This window comes from Triturus cristatus, chromosome 10 (assembly GCF_964204655.1).
Source record: "Triturus cristatus chromosome 10, aTriCri1.1, whole genome shotgun sequence".
In the NCBI taxonomy this organism is placed as follows: Eukaryota; Metazoa; Chordata; class Amphibia; order Caudata; family Salamandridae; genus Triturus; species Triturus cristatus.
Window position 1 is genome coordinate 1,238,300,882 of NC_140593.1, and position 27,972 is coordinate 1,238,328,853.

Sequence of the window (27,972 nt, forward strand, 5' to 3'; positions counted from 1 at the left end):
AGATCAGTGAACCCCAACCAAGCCGCCAACAACCTCACGAAATGGATCAGTAAGTGCGCAGACGACCTCGCTCCACTGAAGACCCCCCCCCGCCAGACCCGGCACCAAGAAAGCATCTTGGTTTACCGACGAACTCAAGAGCTCCAAGAAGAACTGCCGGGCCCTCGAGAAAGCCTGGCGCAGAGACCCAACTACAGACAACATGACCACCCTCAAGCTCGCCACTCGAAGACATCACCAGCTGATCCACGCCACCAAGAAATCCGCATTCAAGGAACGACTGGACAACAACGCCCGCAACAGCAAGGAACTCTTCAACATCGTCAAAGAGCTCTCGAACCCCAGCGCCGGAAACAACAACATCACGCCCTTGCCAGACCTCTGCAACTCGCTCGCCTCGTTCTTCCACAGCAAGATCGCAGACATACACAACAGTTTCAGCACACAGCCAACGCACCCTACGACCGGAACAACGCCCCCCACCACCACCCTCCGCGCCTGGACCCCAGTCAACACCGAAGACACCATCCGCACGATGAACTCCATCCACTCAGGATCTCCAACCGACCCCTGCCCTCACCACGTCTTCAACAAGGCCGACTCCGTCATCGCACCCCACCTGCGGGACATCATCAACGCCTCCTTCGACACCGCCATCTTCCCAGAGAGCTGGAAGCACGCCGAACTCAGCGCCCTACTGAAGAAACCATCAGCGGACCCCACCAACCTCAAAAACTACCGCCCCATCTCGCTCCTTCCTTTTCCGGTCAAAGTCATTGAGAAAACCGTCAACAGACAACTGGCCGCCTTCCTCGAGACGAACGGATACCTCGACCACTCGCAGTCCGGCTTCCGGGCCAACCACAGCACCGAGACCGCCCTCATCGCAGCCACCGACGACATCCGAGCTTTGCTCGACAACGGGGAAACAACGGCCCTCATCCTCCTGGACCTCTCCGCGGCGTTCGACACGGTCTGCCACCACACCCTAGTGCAGCGCCTCAACAACATCGGTATCCAGGAGAAGGCACTGGAATGGATCATCTCCTTCCACGCCGGAAGAACACAGAGAATCCGCCTACCCCCGTTCAGATCCGAGGCCACCGAAGTCATCTGCGGCGTACCACAAGGATCATCACTCAGCCCCACCCTCTTCAACGTCTACATGAGCCCCCTCGCAGCCATCGCATGCCAACACAACCTCAACATCATCTCCTACACCGACGACACCCAGCTGATCCTCTCCCTCACCAACGACCCCGCCACCGCCAGAACCAACCTACACGAAGGGATGAAAGACGTAGCCGAGTGGATGACGAACAGCCGCCTGAAACTGAACTCAGATAAGACGGAAGTCCTCATCCTGGGATCATCACCCTCCGCCTGGGACGACTCCTGGTGGCTCCCTGCCCTTGGCAGCGCACCCAAACCAACAGACCACGCACGCAACCTGGGCTTCGTCCTGGACTCCTCCCTCTCCATGACCAGACAAGTCAACGCCATCTCCGTATCATGCTTCAACATCCTACGCATGCTACGCAAGATCTTCCGGTGGATCCCCACCGAAACCAGGAAGACGGTCACCCAGGCCCTCGTCACCAGCCGACTGGACTACAGCAACTCCCTCTACGCCGGAACCACAGCCAAACTCCAGAAACGACTCCAGCGCATCCAGAACGCCTCAGCACGCCTCATCCTAGACATTCCCCGACACAGCCACATCTCCGTACACCTGAGAAACCTGCACTGGCTCCCCGTCAGCAAGAGAATCACGTTCCGACTCCTCACCCACGCACACAAAGCTCTCCACAACCAAGGCCCAAGATACCTCAACGACCGCTTGACCTTCTACACTCCCACCCGCCAGCTTCGATCAACCAGCCACGCCCTCGCCGCCGTCCCCCGCATCCGAAGAGCCACAACAGGAGGAAGATCCTTCTACCTGGCTGCCAAGACGTGGAACTCCCTCCCCATCCACCTCCGCCTGACCCAAGACCACCTCTCCTTCAGGAAGCAACTCAAGACCTGGCTGTTCGAGCAGTAGCGGACCCCCCTCCCCCAAGCGCCTTGAGACCCTCCGGGTGAGTAGCGCGCTATACAAATGCTTGATTGATTGTTCATGATGACTAAAAAGTTTTGTCTCTATTGTGGAGTTGCACGCTTTACAGTGGCCACATCTGAAATGTCCAATAAATTCCACAGTGACCATAAAGAAGGTTAAGGGGGAGTCTCAAGGAAGGAGCGGACTACGTGATCGCTGACACTTTTCCCCTTCCTAAAAGAGTGCATGCGTGGGTCCCTCATGTCCACATCATCGGATATCAGTTTCCAGTGGTTATACACAATCCGCCTTATGTCAATACTCCTTGTTCAGAAAGTAGTGACACAAATCATTCTGTCTATGGTTTTATTAACCTGAGGTTTAGGGTCAAGGAGTGTTTCTCTTGGGTTACACCATGCCCTCTTCCGAGCTTTTTTGGGTAACCCCGTTCTACTAGTCTCTTATGCAAGTCCCCAGATTCTCGAAAATAGTCTATTTTCTGTGATCAATTTCTTCGTACCCTAAGGAATTGCCCATAGGGCAGATTGTCCCTAAGGTTTCTGGGATTCTGACTAGTGAGTGTAACAAGGTGTTCCTTTCACTACTCTTTCTGAAAAGTGTTGTGTATAGTTCGCCTTTGTCTGCCCTGATTGTGATAGCAGGAAAATCGAAGTTGGTAGGGCTATATTGAATCTTGAATTTTATATCTTGCGAGTTCTCATTCAGCCAGTCACGAAAAGCCCGGAGTTCACCCTCATTACCAGTCCAAATTAGGAGTACATCCTCAATGCAGCATTTCCAAAAGGCTATGTTGTTATGGTATGGGTTATCCTCATTGAAGAAATTGTTCTCATAATTATCCATATATAGTATGGCTAGATCCGGCACAAAAGCTTGCGCCCATTGGAACACCTTTGGTGTGCAAGAAATCAGCCTGAAAAATGATTTTTTTTTTCTCATCATGACAATTTCCAATCACGTCAAGATGAAGTCAGTGGGGACTTTGACCGGTTGGGGTCTGTGGTTTAAGATTGGCCTTATAATTTCCAATGCGGGTGTTTGAGGTATGCTTGTGTAGAGAGACACAATGTCTACAGTGACCAATAGCTGTTTCATAGGGTTAAATGCCAATTTGGCAACCAGATGAATGGTTTCCATGGTATCTTTAAGGTATGTTTATATATTTCTAAAGCGCTCGAATGCAGAGGCGTCTTGGCGCTAAAAGGTGCTGTAGAAGGGGAAGGGCGGAGTTTAACGGCCTATGTAGTTGCAAAGAGCCTGGTTTTTAAATGTTTTCTAAAGATCTGAAGGTTAGATTGGAGCCTCATAGATTGGGGCAGCTTGTTCCAAAGTCTGGCTGCACAATATGTATTTGTGCGGCCACCCCAGCCTTCTCTTTTGATCTCTGGTACTCTGACCAAGCCTTGAGTGGTTGATTTTAGGTCGCGCAGAGGAGCATATGGTATGAAGAAACTTTTAAGACCTTCAGCTGCTCCACCATAGATTGCCTTATGCACATATGTGAGTGCTTTAAAATCTATGCGTTGTTTTATAGGCAGCCAATGTAAGGAACATATCCCGTCCGAAGTGGGTTGCCCTTTGTATAGGCCCAAAGTCAGCCTGGCAGCTGCGTTTTGCAGGGACTGTAGCTTCAACAGTTGAAACTGGTTTATCCCTAAGAAAAGGGCATTTGAGTAATCTAGCTTGGAGAGAAAAAGGGCCACCATTACCGTTTTTTTAAGTTCCTGGGGTATGTAGGGAAAACCTTTTCTTAACGTCTTCAGTAAAAAGAAACACGAAGACGTCAAGCTGTCGACTTGAGCAGCAAAATTATGTTTGCTGTCAAAAAAAGGTAAGTCTTGGTGCCTTGAGCACACGGTTTAACGATAAAATCCACGTATTTACACAATGGTTCCAAAATGGAGCCACGGTCAGATACAATGGGGCGGCCCGGAGGGTGTATGGGGTTCTTGTGAACCTTGGGTAAAGTATAAATGATAGGTATTTTGGGTTGTTTGTTAAGAAAATCGTATTTTAATTCTGAAAGATAACCCTCATCGAACCCGCGGCAGTAGCAACTTTGAAAAGTCTAGTGAGTTCTCTGGTGGGGTCAGAGGTTAGTTTAGTGTTGCTGACTGCATCCGTTAGTTGGGTCTCTATCTCTGATTTATAATCAGAGGTATTCTGTATCACAATGGCTCCACCTTTATCCGCTGATTTTATAACTATATCTTTGTTAGCCGTCCGTGATCTCAGAGCTTCACACTCTCCCTTAGAGATGAGAGATGTTGTTGTTAATGTATTTCTTTCGAGAGATCAAACTCATAGCATCCCTCAACACTACCTGTTCATAAGTAATTATCTTATGGGACATGAGGTGTAGGTGGTGTAAAGGTGGATGGATTTCGCAGCGCTGTGTTAGAAGGAGCTGGAAGGGCGAGAACTTTATTGAAGTGATAACGTAATAGTATTTTTCTGGAAAAAATATGAAGTTCCAATTTGAGGTTAAAAGAATTCGGCAAAGTGGTGGGAACAAAAGATAATCCTTTACTTAGTACAAGCTGGTCGGACAGTTCATAGTTGGACAGATTCATGCCCGGGTTGGTTTTATTTAGTGCTACCATCTGTAGTGTTGTCTCCGTGTCTGAATGTCACCATGGCTCTCCTGTTGAAAACTCACCAGTTTCTGGACTCTGTTCCGACCCCCTCTCCAGCCCCGTCCTGTCTGTTGACCCTGGTCCCAAGTCCCCCTGCCTCTGGGTGGTCGCCAATCGCCCTCCCCTAAAAAAGAGGCCGGGTTTTGTTGCTGGTACCTATAACCTTGATTGTAATGGCCTAAGCTTGTACCAGGTTGTTCTGTGTCGCAGACTGTGCTGCTCGCTCCTGAGGAGTCTGAAAAGGTTGTGAATCTCCTGAGTCCCCTAAAACCTCCTCGTCCTCTCGTGGGGTATCTTCCCTGTGTGTCCTGTTTATAATATTCTCCCTGAAGGTAAGGATATGTTGTATTTTTGTCGTCGAATCTTATGTATTTTGCAAGTTTGTACAATTTGTGTGCTTGTGTGTTGGTGTCAAACTTGCAAATATTTTCTAGACATTCTAATGCCTCCATAGCATTCACAAGGGCAGTATCCTCCGTTATTTCACTTTTATGGTCGGTTATTTCATTAATCAATTTCTCCGCTTGTTCCAACGCTGTCTCAACCCCAAGAACCATCTTTTAACCTGTAATCCCAGGGGAATTATGTTCCCCTGTAAATATTTAGTTAGTAGGTGACCATGCAGTCTTGTCCGTATAAGTTTCTTCTCTTGTCTTTCTAGCCTATTAAGTGAGATCAATTGTGGAAGGTACCGAGCTCAGAAAACCGGAGTTTCTTTGTCCTTGTATCAGCCTATTAATGTACTCTTCTGTGTAAGCAAGTGTCTCATTTTCTGACATTGCAATATCGACCTTGCACTAATCCACACAACTCTTATGGTGATTTTAGTGGTCTTAGACAACTATAGCAAGCTCTCTAAGTGGTAGATGTGGAGAGCAGCCTTAGTCCAGAAGGAGTGTTAAGCAGCTTGTTTTACCAGAACTAATCATGTAGTGTAGGTTAAACGATAAAGAACCACACAGTGTAGTTATAAAAATAATTATATTTATTATACACACTCGCTAACACATTGGTATATCCGGAGAGATAAACACAATACACACAATATTTCAAAAGTAGAACAGGTAAATAGCACAAATACACAGTGGTCTCCGGTGGGAAACCGAACCATATACTAAGAAAGTGGAATGGAAACTAACCGTAGTCAAGACTTAACCCGGAAGACTCAGAAAAGTTGGAGACCCAAGGAACCACCCAAGTTAAGTACCCAGGAACCCCATGGAGGCTGTGTGCAGAGTGGAAACAGATCCGCATACTCAATGCAAGCCGACGTGGAAGTTGTAATTGCAGTTTCAAAGAAGAAGAACCCTTCTCAGTGGACCCTGAAGAAACCCCATGGAAGATTGTTACATGGCCCATGGGGAAATTGTCATCTTCTCTAAGTTAGCATGAGCACACTGCAGATTGTCCGCTGCTTGGCCACGTTACTACATGAGTTTATTTTGCAAATGTCTCTTTTGTCTGTTTCACATGAGAACCTATCGCTGTGTTCACACTCTGCAGGTTCCTGGGATTTAGTCTGAACATTCTGAGGAAGGTCGAACAACAATTCTCCTTGTTATTATGGTCTGAACATGCCCTAGCACCTAGACAAAACATACCAATGCAGCTGTTTGGGAACACGTACTTTGATCTTATTGGAATACACGAATAGGCAGCACACACTTGGAGAGGGACCTTTCCGGGGAGAAGAGCAAGACAGCACCTATGATGTAGATCTACCATCTATAGACTGAGGTATGGGGTCTGCAGGTAAAGTCCAGCGACCCTTCAACATATAGCCATTCTGCTTCTATACAAGGGGAGGGAGGTTAGGCTATACTGTCTTTTCAGAATGACAGCTCCTTTCATGATTGATGGACTAATTGCTACGCTTACCATATTTGTGTTATGCATTGTCATGCTTATTGTGGCACATATACTGCACATTAGATCATTTGTTAAAACAAATATTTTAAACTTATTCATGTCTCTGTCAGATCTTATTGTGGACAAGAGTGCGAGTGAAAGGGTGTGTCTTGCAACCGCGATTCCTGAGAGAGTCGGGAGTGTTGTGTTCTGGGGTGTCTAATCATTTATTTCTCTGTGAGTGAGTAGGCGAGCAAGTGAAACACTATAGCTAGTCGGTCCTGGGCTCATGGGTACTAAGGTGGTAGGATGCCCCAGTCCCTATGCACTAAGGATCCATAATCCTACGCATAGTTCCGTGTTTGTGCAGAATTCCAGCAACAAGGTGGAAGGTTGGGGAGTCACCTCACATGTGGATAACCCACGAACCAGGATACCTACACCAGGGAAGCCGGGTGCATAGGTGCGAAGTGACATCGGAAACCGCCGTAGACTACAATTGAGGATTTCAGTGAAGATGCCCCTGGTGAAGCAGGTGAAAGAGTCCTGTGGAATCCAAGGATTGATTCTTGAAGAGAGGTACCTGCAAACAGAGGGGACAGAGTCTATGCCACCAGTGAATGACCAGGAGGCACGGAAGACCAATGACCACCGATGAAAGAAGATGTAGGAGAGTTGACGGTGACCTTGTCACTGCAGCTGTGAGGATCAGGCAACGCTGTGGAAGCCCAGGAGTTATTCCCGAGCTGTCCCACGTCGGAAGTTGAGAACATGGAGTTTGGTGTCCAGCAGCAGCAACAGACGTGGTAAATGAAGAAGGTGCACTATCGGGACCAGCAAGGTCCAAGGGACTCACCAAATGCAGGAGAGTGAAAGCAGGCCCCGAACAAGCAGGGGAGCCCACTAGAACCAAAGAAGACCCTCATAAGGACCGACAGGCCTAAGGCACAGGAGCTGCAAGAGGACCTCAAGCAGCTCACCAAAGATGCAGGTCCACGGTGCAGAGGGTGTGGTGAGGACGAAGACCTTAGTAGCAAGAGATGCTGGAGGCTGGAGCTTCTTGTAGCCCGAAGATCTCTGGAGGACAGAGTCAACAAGCCTTGGAAATGGCAAGTCGACAGGGTTCACAAGGGTTCTGTTCCAGCAGTTCCGACGAGGGATACTGGCCTCAAACTCGGTGAGAAGACAGTGCAGGCCTCGAGGGAGTTGCTGAGCCTTTCGGAGTCTGTGGGACCTCAGGAGCAGCAGACTGGTTAGCGTCATTGCGGTGCTTGCGGATGCAGGGAAGTGACTCCTTCACTCCAAGGGAGATTACTTCTGGTGTCCTTGATGCCTACAGGCCTGGAGAAGAACCTGGATGAAGCACAGGCACAGGCGATGCAGAAGCAGGACAATGAGATGGTTCCAGGAGAAGCCCAACAAAGTCCAAGGTGCCCAGAAGGGTTGAAGTGGTTTCGGAACTGAATCTTGTCCCACAACAAATCTGAAGAGCCACCCACAGGTAAGCCCTTAAGTACCCTAGGGAAAGGTTTGGAACGATTCTGGGTTCCCTCCCAAAAGAGGGCCTGGACAGAGGGGAAGATACTCCCATGTCCTTTTTCTGGTCACGCGCCAGAACGGGAGCCAACGGCTCCCTGAACTGGTTCCTACTGGAGTATGCAAGGAGGGCACCAAATGTGCCCTTCAAAGCAGTCTGGTGGCGCTGACAAGCACCCCCACCCCAGCCCAATACACTAAGTCCTGTCTGAGAGGTGGTTACACCTCCTTGTGACAGGAAACCTATTGTTCTATCTTCCCTTGCTCGAACCTGGCTCAGCAGCAGGAGGGCAGAATCGTGTCTGTGGTCGGCAGCAGCACTAGCTTGCGGTTAGATCCTGAAAGGCTGGTACTATGAATATTTATTTATTTATTTATATGCTTGTAGAGCGCAGGAAGTCAACCCCCGAAAGGGTATCTCCGCGCTTACGTTTTACCAAGGAGCCTCACATAAAACAAAGTAACGAAAGAAAGAAAGAAGAAAAAAAAAAAAAAAAAAAACTAGCAGGCGACAAATAAAAACGTTTTCAGGGACTTCCTAAAGGATTGAAGATTAGTCATGCTTTTGAGAGCTAGGGGCAGAGAATTCCAAAGGACAGGGCCTTTATAGGACAGGGCTCGCCCTCCCTGCCTGGCTCTTTTTATCCTTGGGATCTGGAGTTGTTGCTGACTGCTGGAGCGTAGAACACGACTGGGTATGTGGAATTTGAATAATTTTTTAAAGTATTTAGGTCCATTGCCAAACAAACAGTTGTGTATGGTGCAGCAGATTTTAAATTTTACACGCTGTCTTATTGGCAACCAGTGCAGTTTTGTCAGGAGAGGAAGTGATGGAGACCTTGGCTGAGCGTTGAGAACTAGTCTTGCAGCTGTGTTTTGGACTACCTGTAGTCTCTGTAGTTGTTCTTCATTTGCCGAGACCAGCAGGCCATTGCAATAGTCCAATCTACTTGTAACCAACGCTTGGACAAGAGTCTTCCTATAGCAGTCTGACAAAAATGGGAAGACTCGTCGTAGCAGCCCAATGATCTGAAAGCAGGAGCCTGCTACTTGGTTAGTGTGCTCTTTAAACAGAAGAGGTTTATCCAGGCGCACACCGAGGTTTTTGACAGTATGTTTGGGGATAGGGGTTGGTCCTAAATCCGATGGCCACCATTGTGAGAAGTTGGCCTGATGTATGATGTCACTAGTTATAGTGTACACCTTATATCAGTCCAAATACCCTTATGGTGATTGGTTGTAAAGTCAACCTTATAGACCAGCTATCCTAGTGGTAGCATGGACAAGAGCAGTCTTAGGCTAAACTCTGAATGGCATGTGAAGCCAGCTGTGATACCATATATAATCCCTTGAATACCAAATGAAAGGACACCACAACAGATATATATATAAAATAAAGTGTATTTATTCTAAGCAAACCCTCAGCACTCTTTATGAGTTTAGAGGTAAGTACAACACAGTCTTATTAATGCATACAGTAAGTCACACAGGTAAGTAATACAGTTAGGCCCTAGGGGCCACGCAAACCATATACTAAAGAAGTGGTATAAGAACCACTGTCACGGAAATAGAATAGGCCTAGGCCTAGGGAATCGCTGGGGCTACACTACACTAGCGTTAGTTAGGAAGTGGGAGGCCCACGGGATTCGTGTGCAGAGTGGAAACACTCACGCGTAATGCGTAAAAGTCAATAGCAATGTTACAGTTTAGAAATAGATAGATTTAGGACACTTCCGGAGTAGCTAGGAAGTTGAGACTTGAAAACTAGACACTAGGATAGTCACTATCCTGATGAGCACCGGAGTACCCAAGTTACCTAGCCCACAGGCTGCGGGTGCATAGGGGTGAAGATGCGTCGTTTTCGTCGTCGACTCCTATGGATGCCTGAAGAAAGATGCTGACAGGCAGTCAGGAGAGAGTGTCCGGTGGATCCCAAGCCTGGGATCAAGAAGAGAAGAAACCTGCAAGCAGAGGGGACAGAGTCAAGGTCACTAGCCAGTGACCACGTGGAACCAGGAAGGAACCAGGCGATGTCGTGAAGAGTTGCAGGTGAAGGTGAAGCTTGTCGCTGCAGCCAGGAGGACCAGGAAGCGTCGAGGACGACCAGGACCAGGAGGCGAGCTGTCCCACGAAGGCTCTTGCTGTCGGCGGCGTCGAAGTTGGACTAGGACTCACCAAGCCTTGGCAAGCGGAACCCACGAAGAACAAGGGACTTGCTTCTGGTGCAGACCAGGAAGGTCTGGGGGGCTTCTTCTTTGCAGAGAAGCGGGAGCCAGTCTGGAGGAGCCAAACCAGCGCAGAAGATTTCAGGGAGCGTCGTCACAGAGGCCACTAGCCAGCGGGCAAGCAACCGGACAGACGCGGCAAGCAGGAAAATGCTGAAGGGCCCCACGCAGGACTCGTGGAGTGTGGGGGGCTGGTCTTCGGTGCAGATGGTGCTTGGGGTTGGGGCTTCTCAATCCCCGGTGCACAACTTCGAGGGTACCTCAGAAGCTGCGCTGTAAGTTACTAGCCACTTTTCCCAGGTAGCCGGTCCCACGTCGCTCGTCGCCTCCACGGATCTCAGCTCTGCTGCAGATGTGGATGAGGGTCGGAGAAGTCTGGAAATCAAGGCTCTGGTCGGGCTCTGCAGTCGGTTCCTCGTCGAACGTTTCACAAAGCAAAGGGTAGTCACTTGATGGTGCCTGTTTGCACAGGGTAGCCACTCCTTGGCTACAAGGGAGATTCTTCAGTCTTCTTCTTTCGTCGAATGTCGAAGGTCCAGAGTTTCTGTTCAGTTTTGCAGGTTCAGGATAATCTAAAGTCTTGAGGCCCAACTCCCACTCTTATACTAATCTGGGGGGCTGGGATACCTGCTAGGTCACGCCTTATGGGTGGGACCTGGGAGGGGGTGGTTACACCCACTTCCCTTTGTCCAGTTTCGCGCCAGAGCTGGGGCTGGAGTGCCCCAGCGCCGGTTTGAACTGGACTATGCAAGGAACACCTTGTGTGCCCCAGGCATGTCTCATTCCTTTCAGCCCACCCTGCCCCAATACACTAAAGGCTGTCTGGGGAGGTGCTAGCACCTCCCCAAGCAGGAAGCCTATTGTCCAGGCCTCCCTGGCTGGGATCACTCCCAGCAGCAGGAGGTCAGACTTGTGTCGTGGCAGCAGCATCCATTTTGTGATGCTGAGGCTTTGGTCAGAGGCTAACAGTTGAAGTATGATTTTAACATGTCTTTCCCTCTAGAAGGGGGGAATAATATTCTCATGTCCAGAAATGGCATGGGGGTATTATTCCCGAGTGTTAGACACCTTACACGACATGTTTTGATAAAGCCAAACCATAGTTACCATAACCGTCTAAGATTATAAGGTACTTTAAGAGTATATGGTAGGCTATATCATAGAACAGCTATAAGGACATGGTTCCGAAAGCTGCAGACAGGCTCAGCTCATGCTAGAGCACCATCTCACATGTTACCAAGCACTCTGCCTCCAGGATTGTCAAGGCCTGCCATAGGAGTGACTGATAGGTACACATGTGTCTATATGTAAGTTAGGTATAGGAATACTACACCTAAGCAAGGGGTGATTACACGACCTTGCCCCAGCTGAGTGATCAGCCAGTTGTGTCAAAATGGAAGGCCAGGCCAGGGGTGGCACAATACATGCTGCAGCCCCTGGTAGGCCTAGGGTACACCTATGCCCTGGGTACCTAGGGTACACTGTACAGGGGCCAATAAGGTGATCCTATCCAAATGGGTTATGCACCTAAAGTACATAGTATTAATTTAGAGAGAGAACAGCAGGGCTGTGGGTCTGATTAGCAGGCCCACAGCCACATCTAAGTCGAAAACCAGTAAAGCAAAAGCAAAAAGTGGGGGTGAACATAGAAAGCAGACCCTACTCTCCTACACAACCCCCCCCCCCAAACTTAGGGACATTAAACTAACCTTGACCAGTTGAGTCTTCATGTTCTAAGTGGAAATATCTGGAGAGTCCATCTGCATTGGCATGGTCAGTCCCAGGTCTATGTTCCACTGTGAAGTCCATCCCCTGTAGGGAAATGGACCACCTAAGAAGTTTGGGATTTTCACCCTTCATCTGATTTAGCCACAAGAGGGGCTTATGGTCTGTCTGAATCTTGAAGTGAGTGCCAAACAAGTATGGCCTCAGCTTCTTCAGGGCCCAAACCACAGCAAAGGCCTCCCTCTCAATAGCTGACCAACGTTTCTCTCTAGGGGTCAGCCTTCTACTTATAAAAGCAATTGGCTGGTCTTGACCATCTACATTCAGTTGTGAAAGAACAGCTCCCACACCTAACTCAGAAGCATCTGTCTGGACAATGAACTCTTTGGAGTAGTCTGGACTTTTCAGAATAGGTGCACTGCACATGGCCTGCTTCAGGTCATCAAATGCTTTTTGACAGCTTACTGTCCACTGAACTTTCTTTGGCATCTTCTTGGAGGTCAAGTCATTAAGCGGTGTCACTATGGACCCATAGTTCTTAACAAACTTTCTGTAGTACCCAGTCAGGCCCAAGAAAGCTCTGACCTGAGTCTGGGTAGTTGGAGGAGCCCAGCCCTTTATGGTCTGGATCTTGCTCTCCAGTGGTTGAACCTGACCCCCACCAAGTAGGTGGCCCAGGTATACAACCTTGCTCTGCCCTATCTGGCACTTAGTGGCCTTGATAGTGAGGCCTGCCTTTTGCAGGGCCTCTAAAACATTCCTCAGGTGGACCAGGTGATCCTCCCAGGTGGAGCTAAAGACAGCAATATCATCAAGATAAGCTGCACAATAATCATCCAACCCAGTAAGGACTTGATTCACCAGCCTTTGGAAAGTGGCAGGTGCATTCTTCAAACCAAAGGGCATTACCACAAATTGATAATGTCCTCCTGGGGTCGAGAAAGCAGTTTTGGCCTTTGCACTCTCAGCTAGTCTGATTTGCCAGTAGCCTGCTGTTAGGTCAAATGTGCTCAAAAACTTAGCAGCTGCCAGTCTGTCAATGAGCTCATCTGCCCTAGGTATTGGGTGGGCATCTGTCCTAGTGACAGCATTGAGACCTCTGTAATCCACGCAAAACCTCATCTCTCTCTTACCATCTTGGGTGTGAGGTTTTGGCACAAGGACTACAGGACTAGCCCAAGGGCTCTCTGAAGGTTCAATGACTCCCAGCTCCAACATCTTTTGTACCTCAACTTTTATGCAGTCCCTGACATGGTCAGGTTGCCTGTAGATTTTACTCTTCACAGGCAGACTGTCACCAGTGTCCACCTCATGGGTGCACCAGTTTGTCTGACTTGGGGTCAGAGAGAACATATGTCTGTAGGCCTGCAGAACTTGTCTGCAGTCCTGTTGCTGATGGACAGTGAGGCTGTCAGAAAAGACCACACCATCAACTGAGCCATCATCAGGGTTCTGAGTCAACAGGTCTGGGAGAGGGTCACTCTCTTCCTCCTGCCCCTCATCTGTAGCCATGAGTAGCCCCATGTCTGCCCTGTCAACATATGCCTTCAATCTGTTGACATGAAGCACCCTGTGGGGGCTTCTGGGAGTCCCAAGGTCCACCAAGTAGGTGACTTCTCCCTTTTTCTCAACAATAGTGTGGGGTCCAGACCATTTGTCTTGGAGTGCTGCTGGGGCCACTGGCTCCAACACCCACACTTTCTGTCCTGGCTGGTAAACAGTCAGTACAGCCTTTTGGTCATGCCAAGCTTTTTGGAGTTCTTGGCTTGCCTCAAGGTTTTTAGAAGCCTTCTTCATATACTCTGCCATCCTGGAGCGGAGACCAAGTACATAATCCACTATGTCTAGTTTGGGTTGTCTGAGAGGTCTCTCCCATCCTTCCTTCACCAAACACAGGGGTCCTCTTACAGGATGCCCAAACAAAAGCTCAAAAGGGCTGTAGCCAACCCCCTTTTGTGGGACCTCTCTGTAAGCAAACAGAAGGCAGGGTAAAAGGATGTCCCATCTTCGCCTAAGCTTGTCTGGTAATCCTTTTATCATTCCCTTTAGGGTCTTGTTGAATCTCTCAACAAGCCCATTGCACTGTGGGTGATAGGGTGTGGTGAACTTATAGTTAACACCACACTCCTTCCACATTGCAGTCAAGTATCCTGACATAAAGTTGGCACCTCTGTCAGAAATGACCTCCTTTGGAAAGCCCACTCTGGAGAATACTCCAAGCAGGGCCCTTGCCACAACAGGAGCTGTTGTGGTCCTCAGGGGAATTGCTTCTGGGTACCTGGTGGCATGGTCCACTATCACCAGTATGAATCTGTGCCCAGATGCTGTTTGTGGGTCCATTGGTCCTACAATATCTATGCCCACTCTTTCAAAGGGGACCCCCACCACAGGTAGTGGTATGAGGGGGGCCTTTGTGGTGCCACCTGATTTGCCACTGGCTTGGCAGGTGACACAGGAGCGACAAAACTCCTTAGTATCTTCTGACATATGGGGCCAGTGAAAGTGAGGGACAAGCCTGTCCCAAGTCTTGTTCTGGCCTAAATGTCCTGCAAGGGGAATATCATGGGCCAAGGTTAGAAGGAAGCCTCTGAACTTCAGTGGTATGACCAACCTCCTGGATGCACCAGGCTTGGGGTCTCTAGCCTCTGAGTACAGTAGCCCTTCATCCCAATACACTCTATGGGTACCTTGAGCATTCCCTGCAGCCTCAGCAGCAGCCAGCTGTCTGAGGGGTTCAAGAGAGGGGCAGTCCAATTGAGCCTGCCTCAGATCTGCCCTGGAAGGTCCCCCTGTCCCAAGAAACTCAACCTGATCAGGTTCAAGTTCTTCTAGGACAGTTCCTTCAGGGCTCTCAGAATCATCCTCCTGGGAGGGCTGATCCACCACCTGAGGCAGGGGGGAAGGCACAGCCTTAACCCTACTGCTCTTTCTCTTGGATTGTGACTGGTCCATAATTTCAGGATCCAGCACTTGCTCAGTGTTGCACTTTTTGGCCTGTGACCTGGTCACAGCAAGGACATGTGCATCTATCCCCAGCATTTCTGCATGGGTCCTATACTCCACTTCAGACCAAACTGAAGTTTCAAGATCATTGCCCAGTAAACACTCTACAGGAAGGTCTGAACTAACAACAACTTTCTTGAGGCCAGTTACCCCTCCCCAGGAGAAGTTAACAATAGCCACACTATGGGAGGTAGTGGCATTGCTAGCGTTGGTCACTAGGTAATTCTCACCTAGTATGATCTGTCCAGGGTCCACAAAAGCAGGTGTCACCATTGTGACACTAGCCCCAGTGTCCCTGTAGGCCTGAGCCATTCTTTGGTTGATAAAAGGTGTCTGTCTGTACTTGCCCAGGCTACTGGGGCCTACAGTAGAGGACAAAGCTAAGTCCCCATCACAGATCAGGACAGCCTGAGTAGGTACTCTGACTAGGCCAGAATCCTCCTCAGTTCCCAGGGTTAACCCTACTACACCCTTTTGCTGGGAACCACCACTTACAGCTGAACTAGGGGGTACAGTTGCCTTAGGGGCAATGGTGGCTGGGGGCTTATCCTTTTTGGTGCATTCACTAAACCAATGTGAGGTAGACTTACAATAGTTGCACCATGGTTTCTTTTGGCCTTCTTTCTTCTTATCCTTTTTGGAACCACCCTCCCCCTGAGCCTTTTGGGGGCCTGGTGAAGACTTCTGGTCTTTTTGTTTCTGCTCATTACCCTTCTGGTCTGCCTTTTTCTGATCACCGCCCTGGTTCTGGTTTTTCTGCTTAACTCTAGTCCTGACCCATCTATCTGCCTTCTTTCCCAATTCTTGGGGAGAAGTCAGATCAGAATCAATCAGGTGTTGATGCAATAGCTGGTTTTGACAGTTGTTAAGTATTTGTTCTCTCATGATCAAATTATACAATCCTGTATAGTCCTTAACCTTACTTCCCATTAGCCAGCCTTCCAGAGCCTTAGTGGCACAATCTACAAAGTCAGTCCAGTCCTGAGTCTGTGTCTTCTGGGTATCCCTGAACAACAACCTGTATTGTTCAGTGGTTAGGCCAAACCCATCAATCAGAGCACTCTTCAGGACAGTGTAATTATCTGCATCCTCATCACTAACTGTGAGGAGCTTGTCTCTTCCTTTCTCAGAGAAGGAGAGCCACAAGATAGCTGCCCACTGACTTTGGGGTACCTGCTGTACTTTGCAAGCTCTCTCCAAAGCAGTTATCCATTTGTGGATGTCATCCCCACACTTGTAGGGAGGGACAATCTTGCTCAGGTTTCTATTATCATAGTGCCTGTCTCTATCTCTAGGAATGTTGCTGCCACCAGTGGGTTCTAACCCACTTAACTTTTGTTCTCTAGCCAGAGCAAGCTTCTCTTTGGCAAGGGCAAGTTCTTCCCTCTGAATCCTCAGATTAGCCTCCCTCATTCTGGCTGCATGCTCCTTTCTCTCAGGTGAAGTCATTCCCCTGTGAGAGGAAGCATTAGAGATGTTAGAGACATGGGAGTGGATGGATTCCCCTGAAGGGGATCTGTCCTTCCTGTTTCTCTGTGAATGTCTACTTGTGGGTCTGTATGGGGGGACCCCATGCAAACTCCCATGTAAACTTAAGTTAGCCTGGCTAAGTCTCCTTACTTGGCTCTGGCTATCTACCTCCCCATCTGAAGCCCCATCTGACTCCTCTGTGGTGGGTAGACCCTCCTCTGTGCCTAGGGCACCTTCCTGAGATGCCCTCTGAGCATCATACTCCTCTAGGAGTTGTCTTAACTGAAGGAGGGTAGGGTTTGCACCCTGTTTTATTCCTCTGGAGGTACACAATTGTCTCATCTCCTGGAATGTTAAGGTATCATACCTAGAGGGGGTCTTCTGCAGACCTGCCCCTCCTGAGAGAGCATCTACTTGATCTCCTCCCAGAGGCATGATCTAGTGAGGGTGTGGTGTGTGCACCTACCTACACTAGTTGTATCTACTACACCTTTCTAGTAGTTGTAGTCAGGGTGTGTTATTCCCTTCAACCTACAACTACAAAGTCCAGTAGGACTTAAGTATAATAATCTATGTTATATGTACCTAGACAATATCTGTGTGATCTTTCAATTTAGTATCTCAAGATTACAATGGTATTACAACAGCAAGCTCAGATCCCAACCGCTGCTCACCAATGTGAGAAGTTGGCCTGATGTATGATGTCACTAGTTATAGTGTACACCTTATATCAGTCCAAATACCCTTATGGTGATTGGTTGTAAAGTCAACCTTATAGACCAGCTATCCTAGTGGTAGCATGGACAAGAGCAGTCTTAGGCTAAACTCTGAATGGCATGTGAAGCCAGCTGTGATACCATATATAATCCCTTGAATACCAAATGAAAGGACACCACAACAGATATATATATAAAATAAAGTGTATTTATTCTAAGCAAACCCTCAGCACTCTTTATGAGTTTAGAGGTAAGTACAACACAGTCTTATTAATGCATACAGTAAGTCACACAGGTAAGTAATACAGTTAGGCCCTAGGGGCCACGCAAACCATATACTAAAGAAGTGGTATAAGAACCACTGTCACGGAAATAGAATAGGCCTAGGCCTAGGGAATCGCTGGGGCTACACTACACTAGCGTTAGTTAGGAAGTGGGAGGCCCACGGGATTCGTGTGCAGAGTGGAAACACTCACGCGTAATGCGTAAAAGTCAATAGCAATGTTACAGTTTAGAAATAGATAGATTTAGGACACTTCCGGAGTAGCTAGGAAGTTGAGACTTGAAAACTAGACACTAGGATAGTCACTATCCTGATGAGCACCGGAGTACCCAAGTTACCTAGCCCACAGGCTGCGGGTGCATAGGGGTGAAGATGCGTCGTTTTCGTCGTCGACTCCTATGGATGCCTGAAGAAAGATGCTGACAGGCAGTCAGGAGAGAGTGTCCGGTGGATCCCAAGCCTGGGATCAAGAAGAGAAGAAACCTGCAAGCAGAGGGGACAGAGTCAAGGTCACTAGCCAGTGACCACGTGGAACCAGGAAGGAACCAGGCGATGTCGTGAAGAGTTGCAGGTGAAGGTGAAGCTTGTCGCTGCAGCCAGGAGGACCAGGAAGCGTCGAGGACGACCAGGACCAGGAGGCGAGCTGTCCCACGAAGGCTCTTGCTGTCGGCGGCGTCGAAGTTGGACTAGGACTCACCAAGCCTTGGCAAGCGGAACCCACGAAGAACAAGGGACTTGCTTCTGGTGCAGACCAGGAAGGTCTGGGGGGCTTCTTCTTTGCAGAGAAGCGGGAGCCAGTCTGGAGGAGCCAAACCAGCGCAGAAGATTTCAGGGAGCGTCGTCACAGAGGCCACTAGCCAGCGGGCAAGCAACCGGACAGACGCGGCAAGCAGGAAAATGCTGAAGGGCCCCACGCAGGACTCGTGGAGTATGGGGGGCTGGTCTTCGGTGCAGATGGTGCTTGGGGTTGGGGCTTCTCAATCCCCGGTGCACAACTTCGAGGGTACCTCAGAAGCTGCGCTGTAAGTTACTAGCCACTTTTCCCTGGTAGCCGGTCCCACGTCGCTCGTCGCCTCCACGGATCTCAGCTCTGCTGCAGATGTGGATGAGGGTCGGAGAAGTCTGGAAATCAAGGCTCTGGTCGGGCTCTGCAGTCGGTTCCTCGTCGAACGTTTCACAAAGCAAAGGGTAGTCACTTGATGGTGCCTGTTTGCACAGGGTAGCCACTCCTTGGCTACAAGGGAGATTCTTCAGTCTTCTTCTTTCGTCGAATGTCGAAGGTCCAGAGTTTCTGTTCAGTTTTGCAGGTTCAGGATAATCTAAAGTCTTGAGGCCCAACTCCCACTCTTATACTAATCTGGGGGGCTGGGATACCTGCTAGGTCACGCCTTATGGGTGGGACCTGGGAGGGGGTGGTTACACCCACTTCCCTTTGTCCAGTTTCGCGCCAGAGCTGGGGCTGGAGTGCCCCAGCGCCGGTTTGAACTGGACTATGCAAGGAACACCTTGTGTGCCCCAGGCATGTCTCATTCCTTTCAGCCCACCCTGCCCCAATACACTAAAGGCTGTCTGGGGAGGTGCTAGCACCTCCCCAAGCAGGAAACCTATTGTCCAGGCCTCCCTGGCTGGGATCACTCCCAGCAGCAGGAGGTCAGACTTGTGTCGTGGCAGCAGCATCCATTTTGTGATGCTGAGGCTTTGGTCAGAGGCTAACAGTTGAAGTATGATTTTAACATGTCTTTCCCTCTAGAAGGGGGGAATAATATTCTCATGTCCAGAAATGGCATGGGGGTATTATTCCCGAGTGTTAGACACCTTACACGACATGTTTTGATAAAGCCAAACCATAGTTACCATAACCGTCTAAGATTATAAGGTACTTTAAGAGTATATGGTAGGCTATATCATAGAACAGCTATAAGGACATGGTTCCAAAAGCTGCAGACAGGCTCAGCTCATGCTAGAGCACCATCTCACATGTTACCAAGCACTCTGCCTCCAGGATTGTCAAGGCCTGCCATAGGAGTGACTGATAGGTACACATGTGTCTATATGTAAGTTAGGTATAGGAATACTACACCTAAGCAAGGGGTGATTACACGACCTTGCCCCAGCTGAGTGATCAGCCAGTTGTGTCAAAATGGAAGGCCAGGCCAGGGGTGGCACAATACATGCTGCAGCCCCTGGTAGGCCTAGGGTACACCTATGCCCTGGGTACCTAGGGTACACTGTACAGGGGCCAATAAGGTGATCCTATCCAAATGGGTTATGCACCTAAAGTACATAGTATTAATTTAGAGAGAGAACAGCAGGGCTGTGGGTCTGATTAGCAGGCCCACAGCCACATCTAAGTCGAAAACCAGTAAAGCAAAAGCAAAAAGTGGGGGTGAACATAGAAAGCAGACCCTACTCTCCTACAACCATTCCGGGGACCACAGAAGTGTGGCCCCTCCAAACAACATTACCTCAGTCTTGCCTACATTACACTGGAGGCGATTGTTGGCCATCCAGTGGGATACTGCTCTCATTCCGTCCGCAAAGGATTTTTGTATTGTGGGCGTCAAGGTTTTAAAAGGGAATAGGAGCTGGGTGTCGTCAGCGTACGACACTGGGGTGAAACCATAAGATCTTACAATGTCCGCCAGGGGGGCTACATATATGTTAAATAGAGTGGGACTAAGGCATGAGCCTTGTGGCACTCCCTTAGTGAGCTCCCTGGAGATTGAACGGTGGGGGCCCAGTCTCACTTCTTGTTGGCGGTCCGAAAGAAAGCTTTCCAACCAAGCAAGAGCCACCCCATCTATTCCCCTCTCCCTTAGACGACCAAGAAGTATCTCATGAGACAGTGTCAAAGGCAGCGGATAGATCTAACAGCACTAGAATCATTGAGTTTCCTCCATCCAGTGACATCTTGATGTTGTCAGTCACTGAAAGGAGGGCAGATTCTGTGCTGTGATTGGGCCTGAATCCAGATTGAGAGAAATCTAGGCCCTCCGTTGCCTCGATGTATTTTGACAGATGAATGTTTACGTGTCTCTCGGTCATCTTACTGAGAAAGGGTAAGAGGGAGATGGGTCGGAGATTAGAGAGGTCGGTCCATGGAATTGCTGCGTTCTTTCGTATAGGGTTCACCACTGCTTTTTTCCAAGCAATAGGTACAGACCCTTCTCTAAGAGAATGGTTGATCAGTGTTAGAATGAAGGGCCTGAGCAAGGATTGCAGAGAGGCAGTTATTTTAGCTGATAAGAAGTCTTCTGGGGATCCAGTTTTTATATGGCTCATAAGAGAGGTCAGATCAGAGTCATTAACTGCCGGGAATATCGTAAGTGTGGTGTTATTAGGTGTGGGCAAAGTAAAGGGGGGAGAGGAGCTGTCGCTATTTTGATTTTGATTAGCGGCCAGTAGGATTTTATCATAGATCAGATTGATTTTACTTTCAAAAAACAAGGAAATATCGTCACATAATTGTTGAGAAAAGTCATCAGGGCTTTTGCACGCAGTGGGTTTTACAAACTCCTGAAGAATTTTGAATAATTCTTTGGATCGGTTTCCCGCTTCTGCAAGTTGTTGGGAGATGTTATTCCTACGGGCAAGTTTGATGTTTTTATAATACTTGGTCTGAGCCTCATGATGAGCTTTCTTATTTTCCTCGGTTCGTGTACAGGGGGGACTCCCTAGGGGATACCGTCAGTACATGGGATCCTACATCCAACACTGGAATCTGTTTTGGGGTAGGATTCCAACACGTTTGATACCAAACATGGCCGGTTTCAGTGCAGCCAATATATAGTTAGATATCTCGTAATTGACTTATGTCCACTATATTTAATAAAATGGTTGACCGCACTTACAAAGCCTGGAGAATCGACTCCTGGGTTTGTAGGGGTGTCTTGCTCATGCTTGGCACCCTCACACCTATAACCTAGCACCCAGCTTTCAGGATTGAAAGGCCTGAATTAGGGGGTGACTTATAGTTTTTAAGTGCAGTGACCGCAGATATAAGGAAACGTATATCTGTTTTAAGAGGTGCTAGCACCAGTTCACACAGGCTGCAATGGCAGGCCTGTAGTCGCACTTTGAGTGGTCTCACATGGGTGGCATAATACATACTGCAGCCCATGGGAGACCCGTGGTGTACCTATGCCCTGGGTACCTTAGTACCATATACCAGGGACTTGGCAGGGTACACCAGTAGCCAATTTGGAAGGTACCAAAGTACTTACCATAGTCACATTTAGGGTGAGATGTAATGTGTAACCTGTCTGAGAAGCAAAGGGAGGTCTGATAGAAGGAACAGTGAGGTGTGACCTGTCTGTAAAGCGCTGTGAAGTCTGATAGAAGAAGCAGTGTGAGGTGTGACCTGTCTGTAAAGCGCTGTGAAGTCTGATAGGAGCTGTGTGAGATGTGACCTGTCTGTAAAGCGCTGAAAGGTCTTAGGGAAGGAACAGTATGAGGGGTGGCCGGTCAGTAAAGCGCTGTGAGGTTTGGTGAAAGAAGCAGTGTGAGGTGTGACCTGTCTGTAAAGTGCTGTGAGGTCTTAGGGAAGGAGCAGTATGAGATGTGGCCTGTCAGTAAATGTAGGAAAGTGGTTCTATATATACTGTTCCCAAATAGGTACAGTGTGTACAGAGTCCACAGTCCCCAGAGGTTTGGCAGAGGCTAAAGTTAGATATAACCTTACTCTCTAAAGTGGTAGCTTGGTCGAGCAGTAAGGCAGTATCAGAGGACAGTGTAAAGCATTCGTTTTACACACTCAGCCAGCAAATGGTCTCACACACTCAATAACTGAACTCTAGGCCAATGGTTTGTATATAAAAATATATGGTGGTTTTATTTTAGAACCAACAAGAGGTTTCAAAATATACTTTCTCAGAATGAGATGCTTTAGTTAAATACTTTGCAAAGGACAATTGACTTGGAATGCAATAGTTACAGTTTGTTGCAATAGGCAACACAATTTCAAACACAATAATACATTGAGCTCAATGGGAATCTTAAGTTATATGCAATTGATTACTTTCAGGATTACTTTTCTAACTCCAGGACTGGATCCTAGATTCAGCCCTGGGACAGTTCTTGGAAACAAGTGAGTAAATACTTTTTAGTTACTGTTGTGATTTTTAAGCAATATTTTGCGATTTTAAAAGTTGACACTTAGAAACTTTTTCTAATCAAATTACCAATGTTATCCTATGGAAGGAAATTCACTTAGCAGGTAAATGGGGTTATGGTTACTTTTTCTAGGTCAGTGTTGGATCGTGGATCCAGCACTAGTGTACCACCTGTAAGCAGTTGAGAAACTGTGTTTAAGTTATACAGGCGATTTTTAAGGAATATTTACAAGTTTGCAAAATCAACAGAAGAAATTTCACAGAAAAACAGTCAATGGTTTCCTATGGAAGAAAATTCGAGGTACGGGTAAAGTATGTTCTCGTTACTTTTGTAATACAGTGCTGGGCTCCTAGGCTCAGTACTGGGACATCTATCTAAAACAAGTAAGTAATAACGTTTTCACAGTTGGTACGATTTTTTTTAAAGAATATTTGTAGTTTGCAAAAATCGACAGAAGAAATTTCACAGAAAAACAGTCAATGGTTTCCTTGGTTGGTGGCTGCTGTCTAGCAGGCCACATGGCTGTGGGAGCTGGGCTCCTGGTCACTTGCTCAGTGCAAATGGGGAAGTAGGTAGGAGTAGAAGTTGCACTGCCAGGGCCACTCGGGCGGCTGGGTGCAGGGTACTTTTGAGCCTTCGGGCGCTCAATGGATTGCAATGGTAAAGCTCAAGGACGAACAAAGGCTGCAAGCTCGGGGAAAAAGATTCTTCAGGTGCCACCACCACTTTGAGAGGTAAGTTGAGTAGTTGGAGGATAGGTAGGTACCCAGGAGTCGGGCACAGGGGGCCGCAGGGCACCGGGTGCAGGAGTGCCTATTGATGTCGGGAAATGTTACCCTGTGTTGATCGCGGTTGGGGGGGGGTCCCTGTTCTGAGGCTGCAGGCGTCGTCCGCAGCGTCGAGTTGGGTCCTTGGGTGCCGGATGCGTGGTCACAGTCGCCGGGGGGGGGGGACGTCCTCGGGGTCTTTGTCCACACCAGCACAGGCCAGGCTTGGCGGGGGCAGAGTGTGCAGGGTTCGCAGTTCCTGGCTGATGCCAGGGGTTAGGTACTTGCTTTGAGCAGAGCCACTGCTCGTGGGAGTCCCAGATGCTCAGAGTCCCAAGGTAGCCAGGTCCTCTGGGGTTTGTGAGGTTGCTGGCCACAGGAGGTGCCGGGATTTAGCAGGAGCAGGTTCGAGGGTAGACAGGCCGGTAGGGCTGGGGCTAAAGCAGTTGGTGTCTTCCTCTTCTTAGCAGCTGCACGGCAGGTCGTCTTTCTTCTTGTTCTTCTTTGCTGTTTCAGAATCTGGAATCTAAGGAAGGTAGGTTCAGGGAGCCCCTAAATACTAAATGTAGCGGTGTTACAGGTAGGTAAAGGGCAGGGACCACTGGGTCCCTGTCCTGGGGTGGGTACACCCCCTATCATGCCACTCTCCTGTGGGAGGGGGGCAGTGGCCTAGTCCTGATTGGGTAGGGCTCTCCATCTTCAAGATGGCGAGGGCCCAGAGATGTGCTTCACCTCGCCTCCCCCACCTGAGGGGTGGGGTTGGCAAGGCTGGCACATCCCCTGTCCTTACTTGGAGTTTCCGGCCAGTCTTCCCGCCAGAGTGGGGGTCAGAACTGGTGGGGGCCAGTTGCTGAGTACAGCAAGTGGCCTGGAGAAGCTCACAGAGGCGGCATGCCTTTGAAGCTTCCCCCTGCCCATCCTGGGGGAGGAGACCTAGCACCACGCCCAGGATGTGCACTGTTGCAGGCCCAGAAGAGCGGGGGCTCTCCACCCAGGGGTCCAGCAACATGTCTGCTGTGTGGCAGCCTAGGCAGCCTCTCAGACAAGACGTGGATTGTAGGTTAGGTTTCAGGGGGCATCTCTAAGATGCCCTCTGTAGTGCATTGTACATTAAATCCCACACTGGCATCAGTGCGGGTTTAATGTGCTAAGTTTGATGCCAAACTTCAGTCTTCAGTGTTGCCATTATGGTGCTGTGGAGTTCGTGTTTGACGAGCTCTCAGCACCATGTACTCTTAAATGACAGCACTGCACTTACAGTGCCCAGGAATGGACCTGGGTACTGTAGGGGCACAGGGCTCATGCTCCTGTGCCCACACCACTGGCATAGGGCACCCAGCTAGAGGGGTGGCTGATGTATGCCAGGGCAGTGTAGGTTGTGGGCATGGCACACAGGGATGTGTGCCATGTCGATTCTCTGTTTTGTCTTGTACCAGACACTCAGCCTGCAAGGGCAGTGTGTTTGTGTTAGGGTACAGGGCCTCTAAGGGTGGCACAATAAGTGCTGCAGCCCTTAGAGGCCTTCCCTGTTCACAAGGCCCTGGGTACCAAGGGTACCATTTACCAGGGGCTGACATGTGGCCAGGGTTTGCCAATTTGGGTTTTAGGGAAGGAACATAGGCCCTGGGCACCTGATTTGCAGGAGTCCAGGGCACACTCAGTCAAAGTACATTCAACAATTCAGCAAAAAGTGGGGGCATACCATGCAAGAAAGATGGCACTTTCTCACAGTCAAGCGCTGTGAGGTTTGGTGGAAGGAGCAGTGTGAGGTGTGACCTGTCTGTAAAGCGCTGTGAAGTCTGGTGGAAGGAGCAGTGTGAGGTGTGACCTGTCTGTAAAGCGCTGTGAGGACTGGTGGAAGGAGCAGTGTGAGGTGTGACCTGTCTGTAAAGCGCTGTGAGGTCTGGTGGAAAGAGCAGTGTGAGGTGTGACCGGTCTGTAAAGTGCTGTGAGGACTGGTGGAAGGAGCAGTGTGAGGTGTGACCTGTCTATAAAATTATGTGAGGTATGGTGGAAGGAGCAGTGCGACCTGTCTGTAAAGCACTGAGGTCTTAGGGAAGGAGCGGTCGGAAGTGTTACATGTCTGTAAAGCGATGAAAGGTCTTAGCGAAGGAGCAGTGTGAGGTGTGACCGGTCTGTAAAGCGCTGTGAGGTGTGACCTGTCTGTAAAGCGCTGTGAGGACTGGAGGACTGGTGGAAGGAGCAGTGTGAGGTGTGACCTGTCTGTAAAGTGCTGAAAGGTCTTAGGGAAGGAGCAGTGTGAGGTGTTACATATCTGTAAAGCGCTGGAAGGCCTTAGGGAAGGATCAGTGTGAGGCGTGGCCTCTGTAAAGCGCTGTGAGGTCTAAGCATACAACCTGTACACCATGCAGTCCACCAGAAATTGGTGCTAGATGGGTCATGCATAGAACTGTTGGCTGAGGTGGTCTTGTCTCTCCTTGTCTTCCAGGTCCTCGAAGGAAGCCCCATACTGTGCCAGGACCGGATCACCGCCAAGTGGTCTCAAGTGGGCACCTTGTCGCATATTCTGCCAGGTGTGCCGGTGTCCGCGATGTGTACCACGGTCACCGCCTATGCACACTGGATCAACAAGACGTCCAAAAATGCAAAGAGACCTCTGAACTTGCCACCACTGAGTTCCGCCCGGTCTACTCTGGTCTTCTTTGCAGACCTCCCACATGCCCTCATGCTCCCGGCCCTGGTCATTCTCTCCTTAGCAAGCCAATACTCCTATTAACGCACATTTATTTTTGCGATCTTAATATACTCCCTAGTTCTGCCCTCTCCGGCACGTGGTGTGTCTTGGGTGGACAGTAATGCATCCATGTGGGGTGGCATGGGCTGGTAGGCTCCTGCGCCCCCCCTCGAATGCAGGTTCGGTCCCATCGTCGCAGTTGAGGGCTCACTGCACGGGCCATTTGGGCAACGGCCACTGGCAGCTAAAGTTAAAGTCTGGCACCTCATTAACAAAAGACTATGGAGAGGAAGCTGGGTGCCAGATCCGGTCCTGAGGGGACCTCTTCTCGCCCTCACCTGACACTCTTTAATTGCTCAGATCCATGCCCTTTGTTCCTGAGATCCTCTCCTGTACCTTCTTTCATGTCCAATGCCATCTGGCAGCTCTCCCCCCATGTATCCCAGTCATCCTAGCCACTTGAACCGGAATATACCATTTATTTTAGGTAATAAAAGGCATCTGCTAAGATGAGATGGGCAGTTTCATTCCAGAACACATCTTGTGGGCTGGACAGCTATGTGAACATTGGGCCTGGCTGGAGGTGAAACTCTGGTTGTAGCAGGAACACATCCGGTCTCCCCGGAGTTGTATCAATGAGTGGCTGTGAACAGTTGGAGATTTGATTCATGGCTGGCACTTTGGTTGGTGGTGGATATGCCTTGTAGATGGCTGCTTGGTATGTATTAATTGATTGAGATGTGTTTCTTGGTGTTGGATAGGGCCTGCAGATAATGCATTGGGTAGTTAGTTGGCTTCAATGGTGCTGGATATAGAGTTTGGCACTCAATGTTAGTCGATTTGGTTGTGGTTAGTTGGTATTGCATGTGGGCAGTGGAAGGTTGGCGTTGGTTATTGATGGTAGGTATATGGTGTAATGGAAGAGCTGTGGAGGATGGGCACCAGTTAACTGGTGTAGCAAGCACCCTGGAGTTCGATATTAGCTGTGGAGGGTATCTGTTATCAGTTGAAGTTGCCTGCTTGTTGGATATGTGTTGTAGGTGATGAGTGTTTGACAGTGAGCACGAATTGATTTGTTTGCCCAGATGTGCAGCCTCTTTCGTGCTACTTGTGAGATGCTCAGCACTGACCAGAGCATGAGCAGGGTCAAAGGGCCTTAGGATCAGATTAGACTTCTGATAGGGCGCTGCCCTTCCACGTCTGTGTCCGCAGCAGAAGAGTGAGCTGGGGGTGAGGGAAGCGTGAGCATGCTTAGGTTTGTAGGAGGGTTTATATTAGGGCTGTTAAATACTAGGAGTCATGTAAATCTTACTTTATAATTGTATGTCATTCATTGGTATATGTATTTATACACTTTATGTAAACCTGTTATAAACTCATTAATAAACACAAAAAGATTCCTAGGTGATGTCCCTCACACTTTTCTCATTTTAATCCAATTTTCTCCATCTACCAGCGAGGAAGTGTCAGTATCCTTGGGAGAAATGTTTGATTCAGCTGTTTTAAATAAGTTTTGTCATCTGTATACCTTCAAGCTCCATCTCTGCTTCACTCCCTCTTACACTGCTTAAAGCGTATCCTTGTGCAGTCGTTGTGTTACAATCTTCCTAGTGTGCATTACTGGTGTGCCATAGCTGGCATCTTCACAAGACACGGGTAAGGGTCCAGGCACACTGACTTCTTTCTTCATGGGTAAGGGTCCAAACCCACTGGCATCTTCATTCTTCACGGGTAAGTTTCCAAGCACACTGGCATCTTCACATGTCACGGCTAAGGGTCCAAACCCACTGGCATCTTCATTCTTCATGGGTAAGGGTTCAGTACCACTGACATGTTCCTTCTTCATGGGTAAGAGTCCAGGTCCACTGACTTATTCACACTTCATGGGTAAGGG

The 27,972-nt window shown here is 49.0% G+C and overlaps 1 protein-coding gene across 1 annotated transcript in view; it reads left to right on the forward strand.

Moving 5' to 3' along the window:
- Positions 1-27,479, forward strand: part of LOC146797168 (uncharacterized) — a 468,769-nt gene extending 441,290 nt beyond the window's left edge. Inside the window, exon 14 of the mRNA XM_085631505.1 lies at positions 25,833-27,479. Within this exon, the coding sequence (XP_085487631.1) occupies positions 25,833-26,120 (288 nt within the window). The 3' untranslated portion in view covers positions 26,121-27,479. The remainder of the gene's footprint in view (positions 1-25,832) is intronic.
- The last annotated feature ends 493 nt before the right edge of the window (positions 27,480-27,972 follow it).